The sequence below is a fragment of the Loxodonta africana genome, chromosome 4, assembly GCF_030014295.1.
Source record: "Loxodonta africana isolate mLoxAfr1 chromosome 4, mLoxAfr1.hap2, whole genome shotgun sequence".
Taxonomy (NCBI): domain Eukaryota; kingdom Metazoa; phylum Chordata; class Mammalia; order Proboscidea; family Elephantidae; genus Loxodonta; species Loxodonta africana.
Genome location: NC_087345.1, coordinates 53188277 through 53213727, shown reverse-complemented (window position 1 = coordinate 53213727; position 25451 = coordinate 53188277). Strand labels below are relative to the sequence as shown.

Here is a 25451-nt window from a genome sequence, read left to right as displayed (position 1 = left end):
AACAACTCTCCTCACTTCCTTCTGAGTCCTCACCAGAATTGTCTTTGATGTCCATAAATCCACCAATAGTTTCTTCAAGGCAATCTAGGCTTTTACTGTTAGGCACTTTAAAACTCTTCCAGCCTCTATCCATTCACAGATTTAAAACAGCTTGTACATTTTAGGTATCTGTTAGAGCAGCACCCCAGTCTTCAAGAACGAAATTCTTAGTTGTCTACAGCTGCTATAACAGAACTATAACAAGTGGATGGCTTTACCAAAGACAAATTTATTCTCTCACAATCTAGGAAGCTAGAAGTCCAAATTCAGGGTGCCAGCTCCAGGGGAAAGCTTTCTCTCTCTGTCGATTCTGAGGGGAGATCCTTGTCATCAATTTTGCCCTGGCCTAGAAGCTTCTCAGCGCAGGTACCCCGGGTCCAAACACTTCATGTGCCCGTGGCTCATCTTGCTGTGTGGTGATGAGGTCCCCCACATCTTTCTGCCCATTTCTCTCTTTTATATGTCAAAATGGATTAAGACACAACTTAATATTGTAGATTGACTCCTGCATCATTAATGTAACTGTGGCTAACCCCACATCATTAACATCTTAGAGGTAGGATTTATAACACAAAGGAAAATCACATCGGATGACAAAATGGAGGCTAATCATACAGTACTGAGAACCATGGGCTAGCCAAGTTGACACGCATTTTTTTGTGGGGAACAAAATTCAATCCATAACAGCTACAGTAATCAAAACAGTCTGGTATTGGTTCAATGATAAACCCACTGCTGTCGAGTTGATTCCAACTCATAGCGAACATATACGACAGAGTAAGAACTGCCCCATAGAATTTCCAAGAAATGCCTGGTGGATTCAAACTGCCGACGCTTTGGTTAGCAGCTGTAGCTCTTAACCACTGCGCCACCCGGGTTTGTTGGTTCAATGATAGGCACAAAGAATTGAGTGTCTTTGACTTGAGAATAGAATTGAGAACCCAGAAATAAATCTATTCAGCTTTGGACAACTGATTTTCCACAAGGGGTCAAAGTCGATTCAGTGGGGGAAAAATTGAATCAGTCTTTCAACACATGGTGGTGGCAAAATTGGATATCCACTTGCAGAAAAAATAAACAGCACTCACAGCTCACACCATACACAAAAACTAACTCAAAATGGATCAAAGACCTAAATGTTAAACCTTAAACTATAAAATTCTTAGAAGAAAGCACAGGGACATAACTATGGGGCCTAATTTTGTTTATTTATTTATTTATTATTGTACTTTAAGTGAAAGTTTACAAATCAGATCAGTGTCTCATACAAAAACTTATACACACCTTGCTACGTACTCCTAGCTGCTCTCCTCCCAATGAGACAGCACACTGCTCCTCTCCACCCTTTATTCCCTGTATCCATTCAACCAGCTCCAGTCCCATTCTGTCTTCTCATCTCACCTCCAGACAGGAGCTGCCCACATACTCTCATGTGTCTACTTGAGCCAAGAAGCTCACTCCTCACCAGTATCATTTTCTGTCTTATAGTCCAGTCCAATCCCCGTATGAAGAGTTGGCTTCAGGAATGGTTACAGTCTTGAGCTAATAGAAGGTCCAGGAATCATGACCCCTGGGGTCCCTCTAGTCTCAGTCAGACCAAAGCCTGGTCTTTTTACAAGAATTTGAGGTCTGCATCCCACTGTTCTCCTGCTCCATCAGGGCTTCTCTGTTGTGTTCCTTGTCAGGGCAGTCATTAGTTGTAGTTGGGCACCATCTCGTTCTTCCGGTCTTAGGCTAATGTAATCTCTGATTTATGTGGCCCTTTCTGTCTTTTGGGCTCATATTTACCTTGTATCTTTGGTGTTCTTCATTCTCCTTTGCCCCAGGTAGGTTGAGAACAATCGATGCATCTTAGATGGCCGCTTGCTAGCATTTAAGACCCCAGATGCCACTCAACAAAGTGGGATGCAGAATGTTTTCTTAATACAACTTGTTATGCCAATTGACCTTCATGTCCCCTAAAACTATGGTCCCCAGACCCCCATCCCTGCTGCTCTGGGCTTTGAAGCATTCCATTGTATTCAGGAAATTTCTTTGCTTTTTGTTTAGTCCAGTTGTGCTGACCTCTCCTGTATTGTGTGTTATCTTTCCCTTCATCTAAAAGAGTTCTTGTCTTCCATCTAATTAGTAAATACCCCTCTCCCTCCCACCCTTGTAACCATCAAAGAATATTTTCTTCTGTGTTTAAACCATGTCTAGAGTTCTTATAACAGTGGTCTCATACAATATTTGTCCTTTTGCAACAAATTTCAGTCAGCATAAAGCTTCCAGATTCCTCCATGTTATGAGATGTTTCACAGATTCATCATTGTTCTTAATCATTGCATAATATTCCATTATGTGTATATACCATGATTTATTTATCCATTCATCCATTGATGGGCACCTTGATTGCTCCCATCTTTTTGCTATTGTAAACAGTGCTGCAACGAACATGGGTATGCACGTATCTGTTCATGTAAAGGCTCTTATTTCTCTAGAATATATTCCAAGGAGTGGGATTGCTGGATCGTATGGTAGTTCTATTTCTAGCTCTTTAAGGAAGTGCCAAATCAATTTCCAAAGTGGTTGTACCATTTTACATTTCTACCAGCAGTGTATAAGTGTTCCAGTCTCTCCACAACCTCTCCTACATTTATTATTTTGTGTTTTTTTGATTAATGCCAGCCTTGTTGGAGTGAGATGGTATCTCATTGTAGTTTTGATTTGCATTTCTCTAATGGCTAATGATCATGAGCATTTTCTCATGTATCTGTTAACCGCCTAAATGTCTTCTCTGGTAAAGTGTCTGTTCATATCTTTGCCCATTTTTTAATTGGGTTATTTGTCTTTTTGTTGTTCAGATTTTGAAGTCTTATGTAGATTTTAGAGAACAGAAGCTGATTAGATTTATCGCAGGCAAAAACTTTTTCTCAATCTGTAGGTAATTCCTATACTCTTTTGGTGAAGTCTTTGGATAAGCATAAGTGTTTGATTTTTAGGAGCTCCCAGTTAGGTAGTATCTCTTCTGGCGTTTGTTCATTGTTAGTAATGCTTTGTATGCTGTTATGCCATGTATTAGGGCTCTTGGTGTTGTCTGTATTTTTTTCTTCCATGATCTTTATCATTTTAGATTTAGGTTTTTGATTCATTTTGAGTTAGTTTTTGTGTATGGTGTGAGGTATGGGTCCTGTTTCATTTTTTTGCAGATGGATATACAGTTATGCCAGCACCATTTGTTAAAGAGACTGTCTTTTCCCTATTTAACAGATTTTGGGCCTTCGTAGAATATCAGCTGCTCTGATACAGGTGGATTTACGTCTGGATTCTCAATTCTGTTCCATTGATCTGTGTATCTGTTGTACAAGTACCAGGCTGTTTTGACTGCCGTGGTGGGATAATATGTTCTAAAATCAGGTAGTGTGAGGCCTCCCACTTTGTTCTTTTTTAGTAATACTTTACTTATCTGGGGCCTTCTTCCCTTCATATGAAGTTGGTGATTTGTTTCTCCATCTTATTAAAAAATGCCATTGGAATTTGCATCAGGATTGCATTGCATCTGTAGATCAATGTGACATCTTTGTTTTTCAGCCGTTTAAAGAGGTGTTTTGCAGCAGAGTTGCCCCCAATGCAATGCATGTTTTGATTTCTTTACTGCTGCTTCCATGGATGTTGATTGTGGATCCAAGTAAAATGAAATCCTTGACATCTTCAATCTTTTCTCCATTTATCATGATGTGGCTTATTGGTCCAGTTGTGAGGCTTTTTGTTTTCTTTATGTTGAGGTGTAATCTATACTGAATGCTGTGATCTTTGATCTTCATCATCAGTAAGTGCTTCAAGTGCTCTTCACTTTCAGTCAGCAAGGTTGTGTTATCTGGATAACGCAGGTTGTTAATGAATCTTCCTCCAATCCTGATGCTCTGTTCTTCAAATGGACCACCTTCTAAGATTATTTGCTCAGCATACAGATTGAATAGGTATAGTGAAAGGATATAACCCTGACGCATACCCTTGCTGGCATTATACCACTCAGTACCCCTTTGTTCTGTCTGAACAACTGCCCCTTGATCTACTCATAGGTTCCTCATGAGCACAATGAAAAGTTTTGGAATTCCCATTCTTCATAATGTTATCCATAATTTGTTATGATCCACACAGTCGAATGCCTTTACATAGTCAATAAAACACAGGTAAACATTCTATTATCCTCTGCTTTCAGCCAGGATCCATGTGACATCAGTAATGATATCCCTGGTTCCACACCATCTTCTGAATCTGGCCTGAATTTCTGGCAGTTCCCTGTTGATATACTGCTTCAGCTGCTTTTGAATGATCTTCAGCAAAAGTTTGCTTACATGGGATATTAATAATATTGTTTGATAATTTCTGCATTCGGTTGGATCATCTTTCTTGGGAATAGGCATAAATATGGATCTTTTCTAGTTGCATGGCCAGGTAGCTGTCTTCCAAATTTCTTGGCATAGATGAATGGCACTATATCAGACAATGTTCCACAGCTATTCATAAGGGTTTCACTGACTAATTCTTTTCAGAAGTAGACTGCCACGTCCTTCTTCCTAGTCTGTCTTAATCTGGAAGGTCAGGTGAAACCTGTCAGGTGACCCTGCTGGTATCTGAATACCAGTGACATAGCTTCCAGCATCACGGCAACATGCAAGCCCCCAGAGTACGACAAATTGACAGACATGTGGGGGCAGAATCCCACTTGGTCATGGTGAATTATTTTTTTGATATGTTGTTGAGTCATATTGGCAAGAATTTTGTTAAGAATTTTTACATCTAAGTTCATGGGAACATGGGTCTGTAGTTTTCTTTTTTTGTGGTGTCTTTATCTGGTTTTCATATCAGGGATATGCTGGCTTCATAGAATGAGTTTGGGAGTATTTCATCCTTTTATATGCTCTGAAGTATCTTTAATGGTAGTGGTGTTAACTCTTCTCTGAAAGTTTGGTAGAATTCTCCAGTGAAGACTTTAGGGCCACCGTTTTTTTTTTGGGGGGGGGAGTTTTTAAATTACCTTTTCAATCTTTTCTTTTGTTATGGGTCTATTTAGTTGTTCTACCTCTGTGTGAGTTTACGTAGGTAGTGTGTTTCTAGGAATTAGTCCATTTCTTCCAGGTTTTTAATTTGTTAGAGTACAAATTTTCATAGTAATCTGATATGATTCTTCTAATTTCATTTGGTTCTGTTGTAATATCGCCCATCTCATCTCTTATTCGGGTTATTTGCTTCCTCTCCTGTTTTTCCTTTTGTCAGCTTGGCCAGTGGTTTATCGATTTGGTTAATTTTTTCAGAGAACCAGCTTTTGGTCTTGTTAACACTTTCAATTATTTTTCTATTCTCTATTTCATTTAATTCTGCTCTATTTTTCATTATTTGGTTTCTTCTGGTGCCCAAAGGTTTTTTTTTTTTTGTTGTTGTTGATCTCTTTCTATTTGTTCAAGTTGTAGAGATAATTCTTTGATTTTGGTCCTTTCTTCTTTTTGGACGTGTGCATTTATTGCTATAAATTGATCTCTGAGAGCTCCTTTTGCTGTGTCCCAAAGGTTCTGATGGGAAGTGTTTTCATTCTCATTGGATACTATGAAGTTCTTTATTCTGTCCTTAATTTTGTCTATAACCCTGTACATTTTGAGCAAGGTGTTCAGTTTCCAAGTGTTTGATTTATTTTCCCTGCTTTTTCTGTTATTGATTTCTACTTTTATGGCTTTATGATCAGAGAAGATGCTTTGTAATATTTCGATGTTTTGGATTCTGCTAAGGCTTGCTTTATGTCCTAATATATGGTCTATTCTAGAGAACGTTCCATTTGCGTTGGAAAAGAAATTTTAATTGGCTGCTGTTGGGTGGGGTGTTCTATATACGTCTATGTGGTCAAGTTGGTTGATTGTGCATTTAGATCTTCCGTGTCTTTATTGAGCTTCCTTCTGGATGTTTTGTCCTTCACTGAAGGTGGTGGGTTGAAGTCTCTATTATTGTAGAGCTATCTTGCTTTGCAATGCTGTTAGAGTTTGTTTTATGTATCTTGAAGCCCTGTCATTGGGTAGGTAAATATTTAATATGGTTATATTCTCCTGGTATATTGTCCCTTTAATCATTATATAGTGTCCTTCTTTATCCTTTGTGGTGGATTTAAATTTAAAATCTATTTTTTTCCAAAATCAATATTGCCATTCCTGCTCTGTTTTGATTGTTGTTTGCTTGATATATTTTTTCCATCCTTTGAGTTTTAGTTTATGTCATTAAGTCTAAGATGTCTCTCTTTTAGGCAACATATACATAGATTGTGTTTTTTATCCATTCTGCCACTCTCTGTCTCTTTATTGGTGAATTTAGTCCATTTACATTCAGCATAATTATGGACAGGTATGAGTTTAGTGCTCTCATTCTGATGTCTTTTTTTGTGTGTTGTTGACACTTTCTTTTTTCCACTTAATTCTTTGTGCTAAGTAGTTTTTCTTTATCTATTGTTATTGATTTTGTTTTTGCCGAGTCTTTATGTTTTTCTTCTATTTTATTTTGATGTGTAGGATTGTTAGTCTCCTTTGTGGTTACCTTAATATTTACCCCTATTTTTCGAAGTTTAAACCAAACTTTTATCTGTTTATATCGCCTTGGCTACTTCATATGAAAGATCTATGACTACATTTTTTAGTTGGGACCCAATTTTTTTTTAAAGATAGATTATGAAACACACCTACAAATACATGAACAGTAGAAGAAAAATGAAATAAATGGGACCTTCTGAAAATTAAATACTTATGGTCATTGAACCATTTTATCAAAAGAGTAAAAAGACAACCTACAAATTGTGAAAAAATTTTGAAAATGACAGATCCAATAAAGGCCTAATTATATATATATATGACTTCATCAACTCAACAACAAAACAACAAATAACCCAATTAAAAAATGGGCAAAGGATATGAATAGTCACTTCACTAAAGAGAACATTCAAGAAGCCAACAATCAAATGAAAAGATGCTCTTTGTCATTAGCAACTAAAACCAAAGCCAACCCATTGCTGACGAGTCAATTCTGACTCATAGTGACCCTATAAGTCAGAGTAAACCATAGGGTTTCCAAGCCTGTAAATCTTTATAGAAGCAAAGTGCCACATCTTTCCCCTGTGGAGTGGCTGTTGGTTTCAAACCTCTGATATTTTGTTTAGCAGCCCAGGACTTAACTACTGTCCCACCAGGGCTCCTTCACTAGAGATATGCCATTAGAGATATGCACATCAAAACTACAATGAGATACCATTTCACCCCTGCTGAAATGACATGAATAAAAGAAAAGAAAAGAACAAATATTGGTGAGAATGTAGGAAGATTGGAATGCTTATCCACTGCTGGTGGGAGTATAAAATGTACATCTGCTATGAAAAACACTATGGTTATTCCTCGATAAAACAGAAATAAAGCTACCTTAAAATCCAGCAATTTCACTCGTTGGTATATACCTTAGAGATCTAACAGAAGAGACTGGAGCAAATGTATATACAACTTTGTTGATTGCAGAACTATTCATAGTTGCCAAAAAAAGGGAAACAACCTAAGTGCCCATCAAAGGATGAACGTATAAACAAAATGTAGTACATACACACAATGGAATACTGTGCAGTCATAAAGAAAGATGAGTTCTAGAAACATCTTGAAACATGGATGAACCTAGAGGACATTATACTGAGCAAAATAAGTCAAGTAAAAAGATGAGAGATACTGTATGATCTCACTTACATAAAATGATAAGAACAGCTATACATACAGAGACCAATGTTCATTGGTGGTTACCAGGTATGGCGGTGGTGGTGGAATTCCTTTTCTTGACAGTAGTCACTTTTTACTTATGGTTATGGAAAAGGTATCACCAAATATGGGAGAAGTGTGCAAAGCTTAACCAAGATAATTGATGCCACTAGGTTGTACACACACTCACACACGCAAGATATTTTGTTATATGCTGTTATATATATATAATTTTGCAACAAGCGAAATACATATGTATATATATATATAGATGTATATCTATGTATACATATATATGTATATGCACGTGTGTGTGTGTGTGTATATATATATACACATATATACATACAAAAAAACCCAAATAACTGACACAGATATTTATACTTCTAGATATAACTAGTCACTTCATGGGTTTAGTTTTCTTGGTTTGAAGACTTAGGGTCATAGTATGGTGGGACATTTCAATCAATTCATATATTTCATAAAGTTAATGTTCTACATCCTACTTTGGTGAGCAGTGTCTGAGGTCTTAAAACATTTCAAATGTCCTCTACGATACAATCATTGATCTTTGCTCATGTGGAGCAAAAGTAAAGGAAGGAAACCCAAGAATCAGAGAAAGAACCTGTCTACATGAACTACAGCCTCTTCTACCCTGAGACAGAGCTAGACAGTGCCTGGCTACCACTAAGTTCTGATCAGACCACCATAGATGGATCCTGATAGGGATAAAAAAGTGGAACAGAACTTCAAATTTTTAAAAAATCCAGACTTACTACACCCACTGAGACAGGAAGAATCCCTGAGAATATTGTCCGGGGACATTATTTAAGCCTTGAACCAAAACTATGGCTTCAAGTTTAGTTTTACTTAGTTTTTGCTAAATGGCAGGTTAGCTCACAAAGTAATGAATAGCAGCTTTGAGTACTAAGCTCTTTTAAAAAATCATCTATGTGAGACCAAATGGTCAACAAACACTCTAAAGCATAGATGAGAAGTTTCACGGGGCGGGGGGGGGGGGGGGGCTGTGAGTCTAGGATAATGAAAATGGAACAACTAGAATGAAATAATAAGGATGTCGATATTATGTAAAAAATGTACCCAATATCACTGAGCAGTATGTGTAGAAATTGTTGAATGGAAACCTGAGTTGCTGTGTATACTTCCACTGAAAATACAATAAAATATTATTTAAAAAAATGAATTTTAGAGTAGTATATATCTTGGACCAAATCCTAGTATTTGATACTAGCTGTGTTATGTAGGGTAATTTACTTGACTTTTCTACATCTTACCTTCTTTATTTTTGTATTGGTATATTAATATCTTAAAACATAGCAATCATTGTTAAGAATTAGGTGATATAATATTTTAAATACTTTTCATGTTGCTTCATGTGGAATATGCACTTACTAAATAATAGCTACTTTGTTACTATTAATTACAATTATGCTTAATATAAGCTGATCTAACACTATGGCATACATTAAATATAAGCATGCTTGTAGGTGACTTCGGTATTGCATCTTGATTCAGTGATTCATGTGGGAGATTCAATTTTTAATTGTAGGCTATGTTGCCAAAGTTAAATTTTAAATTTATGCTCAGAGGAATAGATTTTCCCTCTGTGTCATTTTGAAAATCTAAAGCAAAAGCTTTATCTATTCCCTGAAAACCGTTGCCCCCCCACAAAAAAAAAGAAAAGAAACATAGCAGAAAGATTGAATTTTCAGTATACCTGAGATTTTATGTATAAACTGGATTTCTTTATGGCAAATAAACATATTCTATGGCAGCTTATTGATTCATAAGTATTCATTCATAAAGTATTATAATGACATGTGCAAAGAGCTAGAGATAGAAAACCAAGAGGGAAGAAAACGTTAGGCATTTCTCAAGCTGAAAGAACTGAAGAAAAAATTCAAGCCTCGAGTTTCACATAATAATTCTGTGGGGAACATATTAAATGATGCAGGAAGCATCAAAAGAAGATGGCAGGAATACACAGTAATTATAACAAAAAGAATTGTTCGACGTTCAACCATTTCAAGAGGTAGCATGTGATCAGGAACTGATGATACTGAAGAAAGAAGTTCAAGCTGCACTGAAGGCATTGGTGAAAAGCAAGGCTTCAGGGATTGATGGAATGTCAATTGAGATGTTTCAATAAACGGATGTAGCGCTGGAAGTGCTCACTCATCTATGCCAAGAAATTTGGAAGAGAGCTACCTGGCCAACTGACTAGAAGAGATTCATATTTATGCCTATTCCCAAGAAAGGTGATGCAACCGAACCTGGAAATTAGGGAAATTATTGAACAATACCGTTAGCATCACACGCAAGAAAAGTTTTCCGAAGATCATTCGAAAGCAGCTGCAGCAGTATATAGACAGGGACCTACCAGAAATTTAGGCTGTATTTTTTTTTTTCAGAAGAGGACGTGGAACAAGGGATGTTATTGCTGATGTCAGATGGATCCTGGCTGAAAGTACAGAATACCAGAAAGATGTTTACCTGTGTTTTATTGACTCTACAAAGGCATTCAACTGTGTGGATTATAACAAATGATGGATAACATTGGGAAGAAGAGGGATTTCAGAACACTTTAACTGTGCTCATGAGGAACCTGTACATAGATCAAGAGGCAGTTGTTCAGACAGAACAAGGAGATGCTGCTTGGTTTAAAGTCAGGAAAGGTGTGCTTCAGGGTTATACCCTTCCATCATAAGAAGCTGGGCTATATGAAGAATAATGGGGCACCAAGAATGGAGGAAGACTCACTAACAACCTGCATTATGCAGATGACACAACCTTGCTTGCTGAAAGTGAAGAGGACTTGAAGCACTTACTGATGAAAATCAAAGACCATAGCCTTCAGTATGGATTACACCTCAACATAAAGAAAACAAAAATCCTCACAACTGGTCCAATAAGCCACACCATGATAAACAGGGAAAAGATTAAAGTTGTCAAGGGTTTCATTTAACTTGGATCCACAATCAACACCCGTGGAAGCAGCAGTCAAGAAACCAAAAGATGCATTGCATTAGGCAAATCTGCTGCAAAAGACCACTTTAAAGTGTTGAAAAGCAAAGATGTCACCTTGAAGACTAAGTTGTACCTACCCAAGCCATGGTATTTTCAACTGTACCATATGCATGTGAAAGCTAGACAATGAATAAGGAAGATAGAAGAAGAACTGACATCTTTGAATCGTGGTATTGGCAAAGAACATCAAATATAGCATAGACTGCCAAAAGGACGAACAAATCTGTCTTGGAAGAAGAACAACTTGAATGCTCCTTAGAAGCAAGGATGGCAAGACTGAATCTTACATGTTTTGGACATGTTGTCAGAAAGGATCAGCCCCTGGAAAAGGATATAATGCTTGGTAAAGTACAAAAAAAAAAAAAAAAAAAAAAGTACAGGGTCAGCAAAAAATAGGAAAACCCTCAATGAGATGGATTGACACAGTGGCTGCAACAATGGGCTCAAGCATAGCGATTGTGAGCATGGCGGAGGACTGGGCAGTGTTTCCTTCTGTGGTACGTAGGGTTTTTATGAGTCAGAACTGACTCATTGGCACCCAACAACAACAACACAGCAACTTAGATCTACTAAAGTGAAAAATATAATTCTAGGTTTCACATAACAGAGAACATAAAACTGACATTTATTCATTCATTGAATCACTTAGTGAACTTTCACAGAGTTTTTACAAGGAAGTTGGAAATGTAAGCTAGTTGTATTCACAAAAATATATAATTTAAATACTTCACTGCCAATTTTAAATCCTTGCATAGCTATGTATTTCACTGACATAGAATTAGTCACATCTGCTAGGTAATCTGGATATAAAAAGTAGAGAGTTAAGCTAAGAATAGTTATAAGATTTTCTAAGTGTTCTAATATTTGCATTGTGCCTTGCTTTAATCTCCTCTGCTAAGTACAAATGAATTTAATGACCATCTAAGACTAAACTCAAAGAAAAGTAAATTTTGGATAGATGTCTTTCTTGACAAAGAATAACCACAAACATATATTAGTAGGATTGAAATATATTAATGGAACCGTTAATGAGACATATTTAAATAACTATCCTCATACACAAACCATTATAATTTAAAGTTTTAGTTATGTGGTCAGTTTGCATGTTGTTTCATGTAGGATATGCACTTACTAAATAATAGCTACTTTGTTATTAATTATTATCATGCCTACAATGAGGTGATCTAACATGATGGCATACATTAAATATAGGCATGCTTGTATGTGACTTTGACTTTTTTTTTTTTTATCAAGAAGGTTACCTAATATATTTTTAGTTATGTGGTCAGTTTCTCCTATTCCCTGATTTTTTTTTCCTTAACTTATTGAACAAATGTTTATTGCTTACATAATATATAAATAGCACTGTGCTAGCATAGGGGTAGCAAGAAAATTCCATTTCTTTTTCTGTGCTAAGGAATGAGGACTTTGTGTGACCACAGCCCAAGAATGCGTTATCATCCAGGAAAAACAAAAATAGAGTCTGGGCTTTTTTAAGTACATTGTTCCCTAATTGGAAAGAATGATGAAGTGATAGATTATTTAGGGGCAGTTATAACAATTGCAACTGCAATTTCTCTGATATTGTATTGCATCTTGTTTATTTGGAAGGAGCTCAGAGTAGAAGAAGCACAGGCTTTGGAGCCAGATTGATCCTTCTTCTTAATGCTGTGGGTGGGATGAGTTGGGGTCTGTGACTGTGTGTCATCTTGGCTGGACCATGATTATCAGTGTTTTGGAAGTCATATAATGTTGTGATCACTTCCTTGTTGAGATTTGATATGTGATTATCCCCAGGACAGAATCTGCTATGAGCAGCCAATCAGCTGAAAGGAGTTTCCTTGGGCGTGTGGTCTGCATAGAATATAAGTGGGTGTTCTGGCAAGGCTCGTGGGCATTTTGCTCATACTGGGTCCTGCAGCCAGTGCCTGTTTCTCTGACCTCCAGTTCTCAGGACCTGAGCTAGCAGCTTTCTGAGGTCCTGCCTGCCTATCTTGGGATTCATAGATCTTTACAGTCTTTGAGCAAGAGCCCTGATTTCTGACCTGCCAATCTTGGGTTCGCCAGCCTCTGTGGCTATGTGAATCAGGAGTAGCCTCTATCTTGGGACGTTCTAGCCTCTATAGTCATGTAAGCCATTTTCTTGATATAAATCACTCTCTCTCTCTATGTATGTATGTATACATTTTACTGGTTTTGCTTCCCTACAGAACTCAGCCTAAGACAGGGTCTAAGCCTTTAGTAAGTCACTTATATCACCTCAAAAAAAAAAAAAAAAAAAAGAAGAATTACGTAATACCTCTCCTACAGGGCAGTTTTAAGGAACTAGAAAAATATAAAGCTAAATCAAACCCATTACCATCGAGTTGATTCCAACTCATAGCGACCCTACAGGACAGAGTAGAACTGCCCCATAGGGCTTCCAAGGCTATAATCTTTATGGAAACAGGCTGCCACATCTTTCTCCTGGGGAGTGGCTCATGGGTTCGAACAGCCGACCTTTCGGTTAGCAGCCAGTTAGTAGCCAAATGCTTAACCACTGCACCATAAAGATCCTTTTGATATTTACTTATTGCAAATACATATAAATAACCATTCTTTCAACAAAAACTTTTTTGAGGAGCCAGAACCAAGACGGCGGAATAGACAGACGCTTCTGGTAAGCACTCTTTACAACAAAGCCCAGAAAAAACAAGTGAAACGAGTGTATTTGGGACAAGTTAGGAGCCCTGAGCTTCCAAGGCAAGCTTAGAAAATGAATTAAGGAGCATGGGGAGGAAGCGACCACTCAGAAGTGGAGAGAAGTTACTGAATCTGAATCACGGGGAGCCCTCAGGCACCATTCCCAGAGTGGCAATGGCAGCTGGCTGGTACTAGCGTTTGGCTGCAGTTTCCTCAGGGAGAAGCAGCCAGCCACACAGCCCACTCACACCTCCAGAACCTGAGGAGAACGGCATTCTCAGCAAAAGCTAAGTACTTGCGGATATTTTAACATGCCCCCCACCCCCAAACTGGCTACAGTGGCTGAATTCCCTGAGGCTGAGATAGGCACTGTTGAGCACCTACAGCCCTCCTCCCGGCCTTGGGGAAGAAAAAAATTTGCATTTCAGGGAAAAGATAATTTGCTAGCTCTATTAACTGGGGGAGCTCAGGACAGAAGCAGCTCCTGTCCAGGCATAAACCGTCCATGGACTTTGAGCACCTTTCCCTTCTACACGGACCTGTGTGGGCCTATTTCAGGAGAATAGGCCTTTGTTGGCAGACTCCCACTATTTCAGCTTTGTGGTGGAGAGGTGGAAGTTTGATGTTTGACAGTGCTTTGCCTATTAAACAAGTTCCCCACCTACCCACATCAGGGACCTAAGGACTAGCAGCTCCACTCAGGTCACCCAGCCACCTACGACAAGGGTCCAAAGATAACTGGTACCTCCCAGTCCTTACAACCAAAAACTTTGGGTGCCCATGGTCCATCTGCAGAACCCACCCATCTGCACACTCTAGGGAAAAGGGACGTGCTTTCCTCAGAGACACTTGGGGGTCGGTTCTCAGCCTCCTGCCTTGTTCAGAGCATGACCCCCTGCTGTAATAGGATACCGGTATATACGCCAATCACCTCTGCCCCTTTAAGACAGAAGGACAGAGCCTGTACCACACACTTGATGATCAGCTACCTGGAAACCTGAGCTGAATTCATACAAGAAAACTGAATGGACTCCTAGACTGATATACCTGATGACAGCTCTAGCCATCTGGGGACTGGACATCAGAGCTCCAAAGGCAAAAATAATCAAGCTAGCTCACTCAAGCAACCCACAGGGATATACCAAAACAAAATAAAGCAAGAAGCTATGACACAGTAAGCAAGCATAAACTAACACAATAACTTATAGATGGTTAAGAGACAACAGTCAATATCCAGTCACATAAAGAAACAGACCATGATCACCTCAACAGGCTGTCAAAACAAAGAATCCAGGGATCTTTTAGATGAAAGTGCATTCCTGGAATTACCAGATGCAGGATACAAAAGTTTAATATACAGAATGCTTCAAGACATAAGGAAAGAAATGAGACAATACGCAGAACAAGCCACGGAACACACAAATAAAGCAATTGAAGAAATTAGAAAGATTATTCAGGAACATAATGAAAAGTTTAATAAGCTGGAAAAATCCAAAGACAGGCAGCAATCAGAAATTCAGAAGATTAAAAATAAAATTACAGAAGTAGACAACTCAACAGAAAGTCAGAGGTGCAGAATTGAGCAAGTAGAAGCCAGAATTTCTGAACTCAAAGATAAATCACTTGGCACTAATATATTTGAAGAAAATTCAGATAAAAGAATTAAAAAAACGAAGAAACCTTAAGAATCATGTGGGACTCTATTAAGAGAAATAACCTACGAGTGACTGGAGTACCAGAACAGGGAGGGATAAGAGAAAATACAGAGAAAATTGTTGAAGGTTTGTCGGCAGAAAACTTCCCTGATATTATGAAAGATGAGAAGATATCTATCCAAGATGCTCATCAAACTCCACATAAGGTAGATCTTAAAAGAAAGTCACCAAGACATAATATAATCAAACTTGCCAAAACCAAAGATAAAGATAGAATTATAAGATCAGCAAGGGATAAACGAAAAGTCACCTACAAAGGAGAGCCAATAAGAATAAGCTCAGACTACTTGGCAGAAACCATGCAGGCAGGAAGGCAATGGGATGACATATTTAAAAAAATGAAGGAAAAAAATTGCCTCCTAAGAATCATATATATCCATCAAAACCGTCTCTTAAATATGAAGGTGAAATTAAGACATTTCCAGATAACCACAAGTTTAGGGAATTCATAAAAACCAAACCAAAACTAAATACTAAATACTAAAGGGAGTTCTTTGCTTAGAAATCAATAATATCAGATATCAACCCAAGACTAAAACACTGGGCAGAGCAACCAGAAGTCAACCCAGACAGGGAAATCCAAAAACACAAAGCAAGATTATTAAAAAAAAAAAGAAAAGCTCAAAACGGTAACGGTGATGATATTACATAAAAGAAGACAACATTAGAATACTAAAGAGGGACTAAGAAATGTAATCATACACCTTCCATATGGAGAGGAAGATACAGCGACACAGAGAAATAAAAGTTAGTTTTAAATTTAGAAAAATAGGGGTAAATAATAAGGTAACCACCAAGGAGACAAGCCATCCTACTCATCAAAATAAAATACAAGAAAAAAATAGAGACTCAGCAGAAACAAAATCAACAACAATGAATAAGAGGAAAGGACAATATACAAAGATAATCTACTCAGCACATAAAATTAAGTGGGAAAAAGAAACTGTCAACAACACACACAAAAAAAGACATCAAAATGATAGCACTAAATTCATACCTATCCCTAATTACACTGAATGTCAATGGACTAAATGCACCAATAAAGAGATAGAAAGTGGCAGAATGGATTAAAAAAGATCTGTCTATATGCTGCCTACAAAAGACACACCTTAGACTTAGAGACACAAACAAACTAAAACTCAAAGGATGGAAAAAAATATATCAAGCAACAACAATCAAAAAAGAGCAGGAGTGGCAATATTAATTTCTGAAAAAATAGACTTTAAAGTTAAATCCATCATAAAGGATAAGGAAGGACACTACATAATGAATAAAGGGACAATACACCAAGAAGATATAACCATATTAAATATTTATGCACCCAATGACAGGGCTGCAAGATACATAAAACAAACTCTATCAGCATTGAAAAGTGAGATAGACAGCTCCACAAAAATAGTAGGAGACTTCAACACACCACTTCCAGTGAAGGACAGGACATGCAGAAAGAAGCTCAATAAAGACACAGAAGATCTAAATACCACAATCAACCAACTTGACCTTGTAGACATATACACTCCACCCAACAGCAGCCAAGTATACTTTCTTTTCTAGTGCACATGGAACATTCTCTAGAATAGACCACATATTAGGTCATAAAGCAAGCCTTAGCAGAATCCAAAACATTGAAATATTACAAAGCACCTTCTCTGACCATAAGGCCATAAAAGTGCAAATCAATAACGGGAAAAGAAATCAAACACTTGGAAACTGAAGAATACCCTGCTCAAAAAAGACTGGATTATAGAAGACATTAAGGATGGAATAAAGAAATTCATACAATCCAATGAGAACGAAAACACTTCCTATCAGAACCTTTGAGACAGAGCAAAAGTAGTGCTCAGAGGCCAATTTATATCAATAAATGCACACATCCAAAAAGAAGAAAGGGCCAAAATCAAAGAATTATCCCTACAACTTGAACAAATAGAAAGAGAGCAACAAAAGAAACCCACAGGCACCAGAAGAAAACAAATAATAAAAATTAGAGCTGAACTAAATGAAATAGAAAACAGAAAAACAACTGAAAGAATTAACAAGACCAAAAGCTGGTTTTTTGAAAAACTCAACAAAATTGATAAACCATTGGACAAACTGACAAAAGAAAAACAGGAGGGGGAGTAAATAACCCAAATAAGAAATGAGATGGGCGATATTACAACAGACCCAACTGAAATTAAAAGAATCATATCAGATTACTACGAAAAACTATACTCAAACAAATTTGAAAACCTAGAAGAAATGGATGAATTCCTAGAAACACACTACCTACCTAAACTAACACAAACAGAGGTAGAACAACTAAACAGACCCATAACAAAAGAAGAGATTGAAACGGTAATCAAAAAACTTCCAACAAAAAAAAGCCCTGGTCCGGATGGCTTCACTGCAGAGTTCTACCAAACTTTCAGAGAAGAGTTAACACCACTATTACTAAAGGTATTTCAGAGCATAGAAAAGGATGGAATACTACCAAACTTATTCTATGAAGCCATAATATCCCTGATACCAAAACCAGGTAAAGACAAGACAAGAAAAGAAAATTATAGACCTATTTCCCTCCTGAACGTAGATGCAAAAATCCTGAACAAAATTCTAGCCAATAGAGTTCAACAACATATGAAAAATATAATCCATCATGACCAAGTGGGATTCATACCAGGTATGCAGGGATGTTTCAACATTAGAAAAACAATTAAAAAAATGTAATCTACCACATAAATAAAACAAAAGACAAGAATCACATGATTTTATCAATTGATGCAGAAAGGCATTCATGATAAAAACTCTCAGCAAAATAGGAATAGAAGGAAAATTCCTCAACATAATAAAGGGCATTTATACAAAGCCAACAGCCAACATCGCCCTAAATGGAGAGAGCCTGAAAACATTCCCACTGAGATAGGGAACCAGACAAGGATGCCCTTTATCACCGCTCTTATTCAGCATTGTGTTGGAGGTCCTAGCCAGAGCAATTAGGCTAGATAAAGAAATAAAGGGCATCCAGATTGGCAAGGAAGAAGTAAAAGTATCTCTATTTGCAGGTGACATGATCTTATACACAGGAAACTCTATGGAATCCTCCAGAAAACTACTGAAACTAATAGAAGAGTTCAGTAGAGTATCGGGATACAAGATAAACATATAAAAATCAGTTGGATTCCTCTACACCAACAAAAAGAACATCAAAGAGGAAATCACCAAATCAATGCCATTTACAGCAGCCCCCAAGAAGATAAAATACTTAAGAATAAATCTTACCAGAGATGCAAAAGATTTATACAAAGAAAACTACAGTTCACTACTGCAAGAAACCAAAAGAGACTTACATAAGTGGAAAAACGTACCTTGCTCATGGATAGGAAGACTTAACATTATAAAAATGTCTGTTCTACCAAAAGCAATCCATAGATTTAATGGAATTCTGATCCAAATCCCAAAGACATTCTTTAATGAGATGGAGAAACAAATCACCAACTTCATATGGAAGGGAAAGAGGCCCCGGATAAATAAGTCATTACTGAAAAAGAAGAACAAAGTGGGAGGCCTTACTTTACCTGAACCTATTATACTTCCACAGTAGTCAAAACAACCTGGCACTGGCACAACAACAGATACATAGACCAATGGAACAGAATTGAGAATCCAGGCCTAAATCCATCCACATATGAGAAGTTGATATTTGACAAAGGCCCCAAAACAGCTAAATGGGGAAAAAACAATCTTTTTAACAAATGGTGCTGGTATAACTGGATATCCATCTGCAAAAAAATGAAACAAGACCCATACCTCACTCACCTCAAAGACCTAAATATAAAATCTAAAACAATAAAGATCATGGAAGAACAAATAGGGACAAGGTTAGGAGCCCTAATACATGACATAAAGAGTATACAAAACATTATTAAGAATGCGGAAGAAAAACTAGATAACTGGGAGCTCCTAAAAATCTAACACCTACGTGCTCATCCAAAGACTTCACCAAAAGGATAAAAAGACGACCTACAGACTGGGAAAAAGTCTTTAGCTATGACATTTCTGATCAGCCTCTGATATCTAAAATCTACATGATACTGCAAAAACTCAGCTAGAAAAAGACAAATAACCCTATTAAAAAATGGGCAAAAGATATGAATAGACACTTCACTAAAGAAGACATTCAGGTAGCTAACAGGTACATAAGGAAATGTTTATGATCATTAAAGAAATGCAGATCAAAACTACAATGAGATTTCATCTCACTCCAACAAGGCTGGCACTAATCAAAAAACCACAAAACAATAAATGTTGAAGAGGCTGTGGAGAGATTGGAACACTTATACACTGCTGGTGGGAATGTCAAATGGTACAGCTACTTGGGAAATCGATTTGGTGCTTCCTTAAAAAGCTAGAAATAGAACTACCATACGATCCAGCAATCTCACTCCTTGGAATATATCCTAGAGAAATAAGAGCCTTTACACCAACAGATATATGCACACTTATGTTTATTGCAGCACTGTTTACAATAGCAAAAAGATGGGAGCAACCAACGTGCCCATCAAGGGATGAATGTCTGTGAAACACTTCATAACATGGAGGAACCTGGAAGGCATTATGCTAAGTGAAGCTAGTCAGTTGCAAAACGATAAATATTGTATAAGACCACTATTATAAGAACTCCAGAAATAGTTTAAACTGAGAAGAAAACATTCTTTTGCGGTTACAAGAGAAGGGCGGGTGGGAGGGTCGAAGGGGGTATTCACTAATTAGTTGGTAGATAAGAACTACTTTAGATGAAGGGAAAGACAACACATAATACAGGGGAGGTCAGCACAATTAGACTAAACCAAAAGCAAAGAAGTTTCCTGAATAAACTGAATGCTTTGAAGCCCAGTGTAGCAGGGGCAGGGGTTTGGGGACCATGATTTCAGGGGACATCTAATTCAACTGGCATAATAAAATCTATTAAGAAAACATTCTGTACCCCACTTTGAACAGTGGCATCTGGGGTCTTAAAAGGTAGCAAGCAGCCATCTAAGATGCATCAATTGGTCTGAACCCACATGGACCAAAGGAGAATGAAGAACACCAAGGACACAAGGTAATTACAAGCCCAAGAGACAGAAAGGGCCACATGAACCAGAGACTACATCATCCTGAGACCAGAAGAACTAGACGGTGTCTGGCTACAACTGATAACTGCCCTCACAGGGAACACAACAGAGTACCCCTGAGGGAGCAGGAGAGCAGTGGGATGCAGACCCCAAATTCTCATAAAAAGGCCAGACTTAATGGTCTGACGGAGACTGGAAGGGCTGCAGTGGTCATGGTCCCCAGACCTTCTGTTGGCCTAGGACAGGAACCATTCCCGAAGTCAACTCTTCAGACATGGATTGGACTGGAGAATGGGTTGGAGAGGGATGCTGGTGAGGAGTGAGCTCTTTGGATCAGGTGGACACTTGAGGCTATGTTGGCATCTCCTGCCTGGAGGGGAGATGAGAGGGTAGAGGAGGTTAGAAGCTGGCGAAATGGACACGAAAAGAGTGGAGGGAGAGAGCGGACTGTCTCATTAGGGGGAGTGTAATTGGGAGTATGTAGCAAGGTGTATATAAGGTTTTATGTGAGAGACTGATTTGATTTGTAAACTTTCACTTAAAGCACAATAAAAATCATAAAAAAACTATTATATGGTCAATATCTTTGTAGGTATTTGAAGCAGAGGAGTGAAGAAAACAATAAAAATCCCAGTCCTTACGGGTCCTTTTATATAGTTGGAGGGATATACATATGACACATAAGTAAATTGGCAAAGTATATACCATATTGTGTCAGATGGCAGTATGTGAAGTGAGATAAATTAGTAAAAGAAGGGGGATAATGCATGTGGGTGTCAGGGAAGGCATCACTGAGAAGACAGCATTTGAGCAAATTGTTAAATGCAGATGAGAAAGAAAACGCAAAGGAATATGCCTGGTTAAGAGGTCACGTTAATTAACAGAGTGGGCTAGGATGAAAGACTAGATGAGTTTCAAGAGATCAGCAGGGTGATAGTGAAGATTGTACATGGCTTGTAGGTCGCTGTAAGTACTTTGGTGCTAGTCTACACGGGATAGATAGCCATTGAAGGCTTTTAAGCAGACAAGTGGCATGAGATGACTTACATTGTAACATATTACTCAGGCTGCTGTATTGAGTATAGACTGAAGGGAGCCAAAGGCAGAAGTAGGAGGACCAGTAAGGGCACTATTATAATAAGCCAGTGAGAGATGATGGCTGCATATGGACCAGGAAGAGCCATAAAGATTGTGAGCAGAAGTCAGATTATGGCTATATTTTGAAGGTGGAGATAATATGATTTGCAGTGGAGTCAAATATGGGGTGGGTGATAGAGATGAGCAAATGACAACCCCAAGGATTTTTCCATTACTGGAATAACGAAGTTGCCATAATACTGCAGGAGAGTCAGGTTTGTGGGAGGTCATTTTGAAGACACTAATTTTGAGATAACCACGAGAGATTTAGATCTGACAATCAGGAGAGAAAGACCAACTGGAGGTATACATTGGGAGTCCTAAAACAATGGATGGCTTTTGGAGCCACAGACCTACAGGGCAGTGAAGATAGATTGAGAAGGGAAGGCACTCCCAGGTTGAGGAGGAGCAGTATCAATAAAAGAGCCTGAGGGGAGGTAGCAGGTAAAGATGGAGGAAACTTAGGAAAGAACAGTGTACTGTTAGGCAAGTGAAGTGCTACAGGGAGGAAAGAGTGAAAATTTAATCAAGTCCTTCAAAGGACTGAAAATTAACCCCTGGATTCATCAATGTAGAAGTGAATAATGACTTTGACAAGACTGTTTTGATGGCACACCGGTGGCAACCATATGCTGAAATGGGATCAAGAGATAATTAAAAGAGAAGAATCAGATACACAGAGCCAACTTCATTAACAACTAGTTAGTGTAATATAAAAGACACAAAAAAGGTAAAAATACGTGAATTAAAAACATGTATAAAGGAAAAGATGAAAATCACAAAATTAAATTTTTCTATACAGACAGCTTTCTTTTTAATTGAACAGAATGAGAAAGTGAAAAGATTTTAAACTTTGGTTCTTAGGAGGTAAGATGATTCAGCAATGCTACAAATAAAGCATTTCCGTGAGTCTTTTATAATAACTTTAAAGTACTCTCTCTCTCTCTTTTTTTTTTTAATGGATGAAGTGCTGCTAAGTCTTGTAAAAACTGTATAGAACAAGAAAAATACCCACAATCAGATGTATACATTCATATTCATAGGCACAGAACCAAAATAAGACAGGGAACAATTTAAAGAAATATCTTTGAGTACTTTCATATGTTAAGGGTATAGTAATTCATTATTCATACCCACCTCCTGGGTTATTTAAAGTTAACAGCTTAATGCTTTAAAAACTCATTAAAAATTTCAGAAAGCTTTAATTTCATCTGAGACGATACTAATGCTATCTCTCCATACATACGCAAAGTGTTAATTAAGTAAACCATTTTTGTCTTACTGGACAAGTTTCATAACTAATATAATTCATCCCAAATTATGGTTTTTTGAGAAGATGTAGAGAGTATATCCCATTAGGGGAAATTACAGAGATAGCATCTAAGAGGCAGCATTCAGGAACAAAGACTGAATGTGTTATGAATCACTTACCTCTCTAATGTCCCTTTGATATTTTGTATTCATTTCTTCCGTTTTAATGAGATCCTTTCTCGCTGTCTCTGCTTCCTGTTCCACCTCTCCCACTCGGGAAGACAGGGCGGCTAGACGTTCTTTCATTTGTGCCATTTCATAGTTTTGCTTTTCAAGCAATTCTTGTAGTTCAACTATTTGACTAGTGTCATCAGTTGAGTCTATAGAGCCATTGGACAAACGCTGTAGGACAAGAAGAAGAAAAGGTACTTAAGATTTTATTCATCTTTAAATTAAAATTCATGAACACAAAAAATGAAACTGATATATCTTTTATGGGGAGGAATAAAGACTTCCAAAAATAACTAGTTTTGAAGAAAAACTAAGTTTCTGGGCAAACTCTTAACTGACATTAAAATGAAAAAGTAGATCATTAATTTTGAAACATATAAACTGATGCATTTGAAGTGAAACCAATATACATATATATATATTAATTGCTATATTTGTGTGTATACCTGTTATCATCGAGTCAATTCCAACTCATAGTGACCCTATAGGACAGAGTAGAAATGCCCTATAGGGTTTCCAAGGAACAGCTGGTGGGTTTGAACTACCGACCTTCTGTTTAGCAGCCAAATATGATTAACCACTGTGCCACCAGGGCTCCATTTGTGGGTATATGTATACATATATATATGTAATACACATGGCTTATAACAAACATTTATTGAATGTGTATCCTAAACATTCAATAAATGACAGCTGTTATTTCAATCATTTATGTATAAAATTAATTATTAATAAATGATATTATATGTGTTTAACATATAATGTTATTGGATAATAAGTAAAGGCACAGAAAATATGCAATGCTTTTTTATTGTTATTCAAAATCCTTGTGAATTTTCAAGTTTTATTTTCAATGGCACTGAGAAAAAAGTTTATATATGTATATATATATATATATATATTTAAGGTTATTCTTGTTGTACTGCCTTATTGGGAACAAAGGTACATCATAGAAAGTCCTGATTTCTATATTGCTACCAACATAAAAGTCTTGAGTGCACACAATCACAGGAAGGAGGCTGAAATGGGTTGAGAACTTTGAGACTAATCTGTTCCCTTTCTGCTAAGGCTGTCTACGAACCAAAGTCAGCCACTTCTTTGGAGGATACCCTATGGTCTAGCCGTTCTGGAGAAGTTTTGAGGTGAAAAAGTGTAGTAATTCAGGAGAAATAAGTGCTAACTAGGTAGAAACAGATAAGTATGGAGAAAGAGTAAAGAAAGTACAGTCAGTTCTTCTATAAATCTGATTTTGAAAATGCAAATTTGTTCTACCATATAAAGAAGCAATTTGATGGTCAAGATTTACTTTAAAAAATGATGAGAATGTAAAGGGGCAAGGAAACTAGATTAATGGAGACAGAACAAACAGAATGGAAATAAGAGAATATTCGTACATTGTCAAGAATGTAACCAATATCACTGCACAATTTGTGTAGAAATTATTGAATGGGAACCTAAACTGGTGTGTAAACCTTCACTGAAAACACAACGAAGTATTACTAAAAAACAAAGAAGCAACTTGAACATAATGTGAATGTTCTGCTTTCTTATGTACAATTTTGTCCCCAAGAAGCACTGTGTAAACACATTAAACTGCACCTAGCAGAACCATACTTTGGACATGTCAGGAGGGATCCGTCCCTGGAGAAGGACACCATGCTTGGCAAAGTATGGGGTCAGTGGAAAAGAGAACAACCCTCAACGAGGTGGACTGACACAGTGGCTGCAACAATGAGCTCAAGCATAACAACGATTGTAAGGATGGCTCAGGACTGGGCAGTGTTTCGTTCTGTTGTGCATCGGGTCGCTATGAGTTGGAACCGACTCGACGGCACCTAACAATAACAACAACAAAGCAGAACCAAGCCGGGTAGTAATACACAAAGCATACACAGGCGCATTCCTCAAACACGTTAGAGTTCTCTCAGCTCACTGTGTGTTATGTATGCAGTCACCCATCCACTTTTCTGTCTGATTTCAGGTAATCCTCCTTGCAACACTTCACAATAACTCACAGTTGTAGCCCTCTGACACTTCTGTGAGCAAATTTCCAGTGTTTTCCAAGTTAAACAATATATATTAGTGCATTTATGTATTTCTTAATCATTTACTGTGTGTAAAACTGTGCTATCTTTTTTATTAGGTTTCTATCTCTTATTTTTTAAGTGTCATTGATAAAATTTTTGTATGTTGTGCCCTGTATCCCAACTTCCCTGTAAGTCCTGTGCTTTTTTATTGCATGATTTTGCATAGTGTGTGATTCTTAGGAATGTGTGTCCCATTAGGGCAATGCTGACTGTAGGAGAAAGGAGGGAGAACAGAAAACATCAGAAAGGTCATGAGAAATTTAAGACAGAGAGAAAGGTAAAAACTGACGCATAGCAAGAAAAGTAAGTCCAATAACCTAAAACAAGAGAGAGCATGCAGAAGTAACTATACAAGTCAAAATTAATATAGTAGAGAAAGACAAACACAAATTTAATTGCCTTTTTTTTTTTTTT

The 25451-nt window shown here is 37.4% G+C and overlaps 1 protein-coding gene across 7 annotated transcripts in view; it reads right to left on the bottom strand.

The window, feature by feature from the left end:
- The window catches only part of PPFIA2 (PTPRF interacting protein alpha 2), a 552369-nt gene that overhangs the window by 123258 nt on the left and 403660 nt on the right, over window positions 1–25451 (bottom strand). For all 7 annotated transcript variants that reach the window (XM_003405226.3, XM_003405230.3, XM_064283784.1 and 4 more), the window contains one exon: window positions 22900–23121. In XM_003405226.3, the coding sequence (XP_003405274.2) occupies window positions 22900–23121 (222 nt within the window). The remainder of the gene's footprint in view (window positions 1–22899; window positions 23122–25451) is intronic.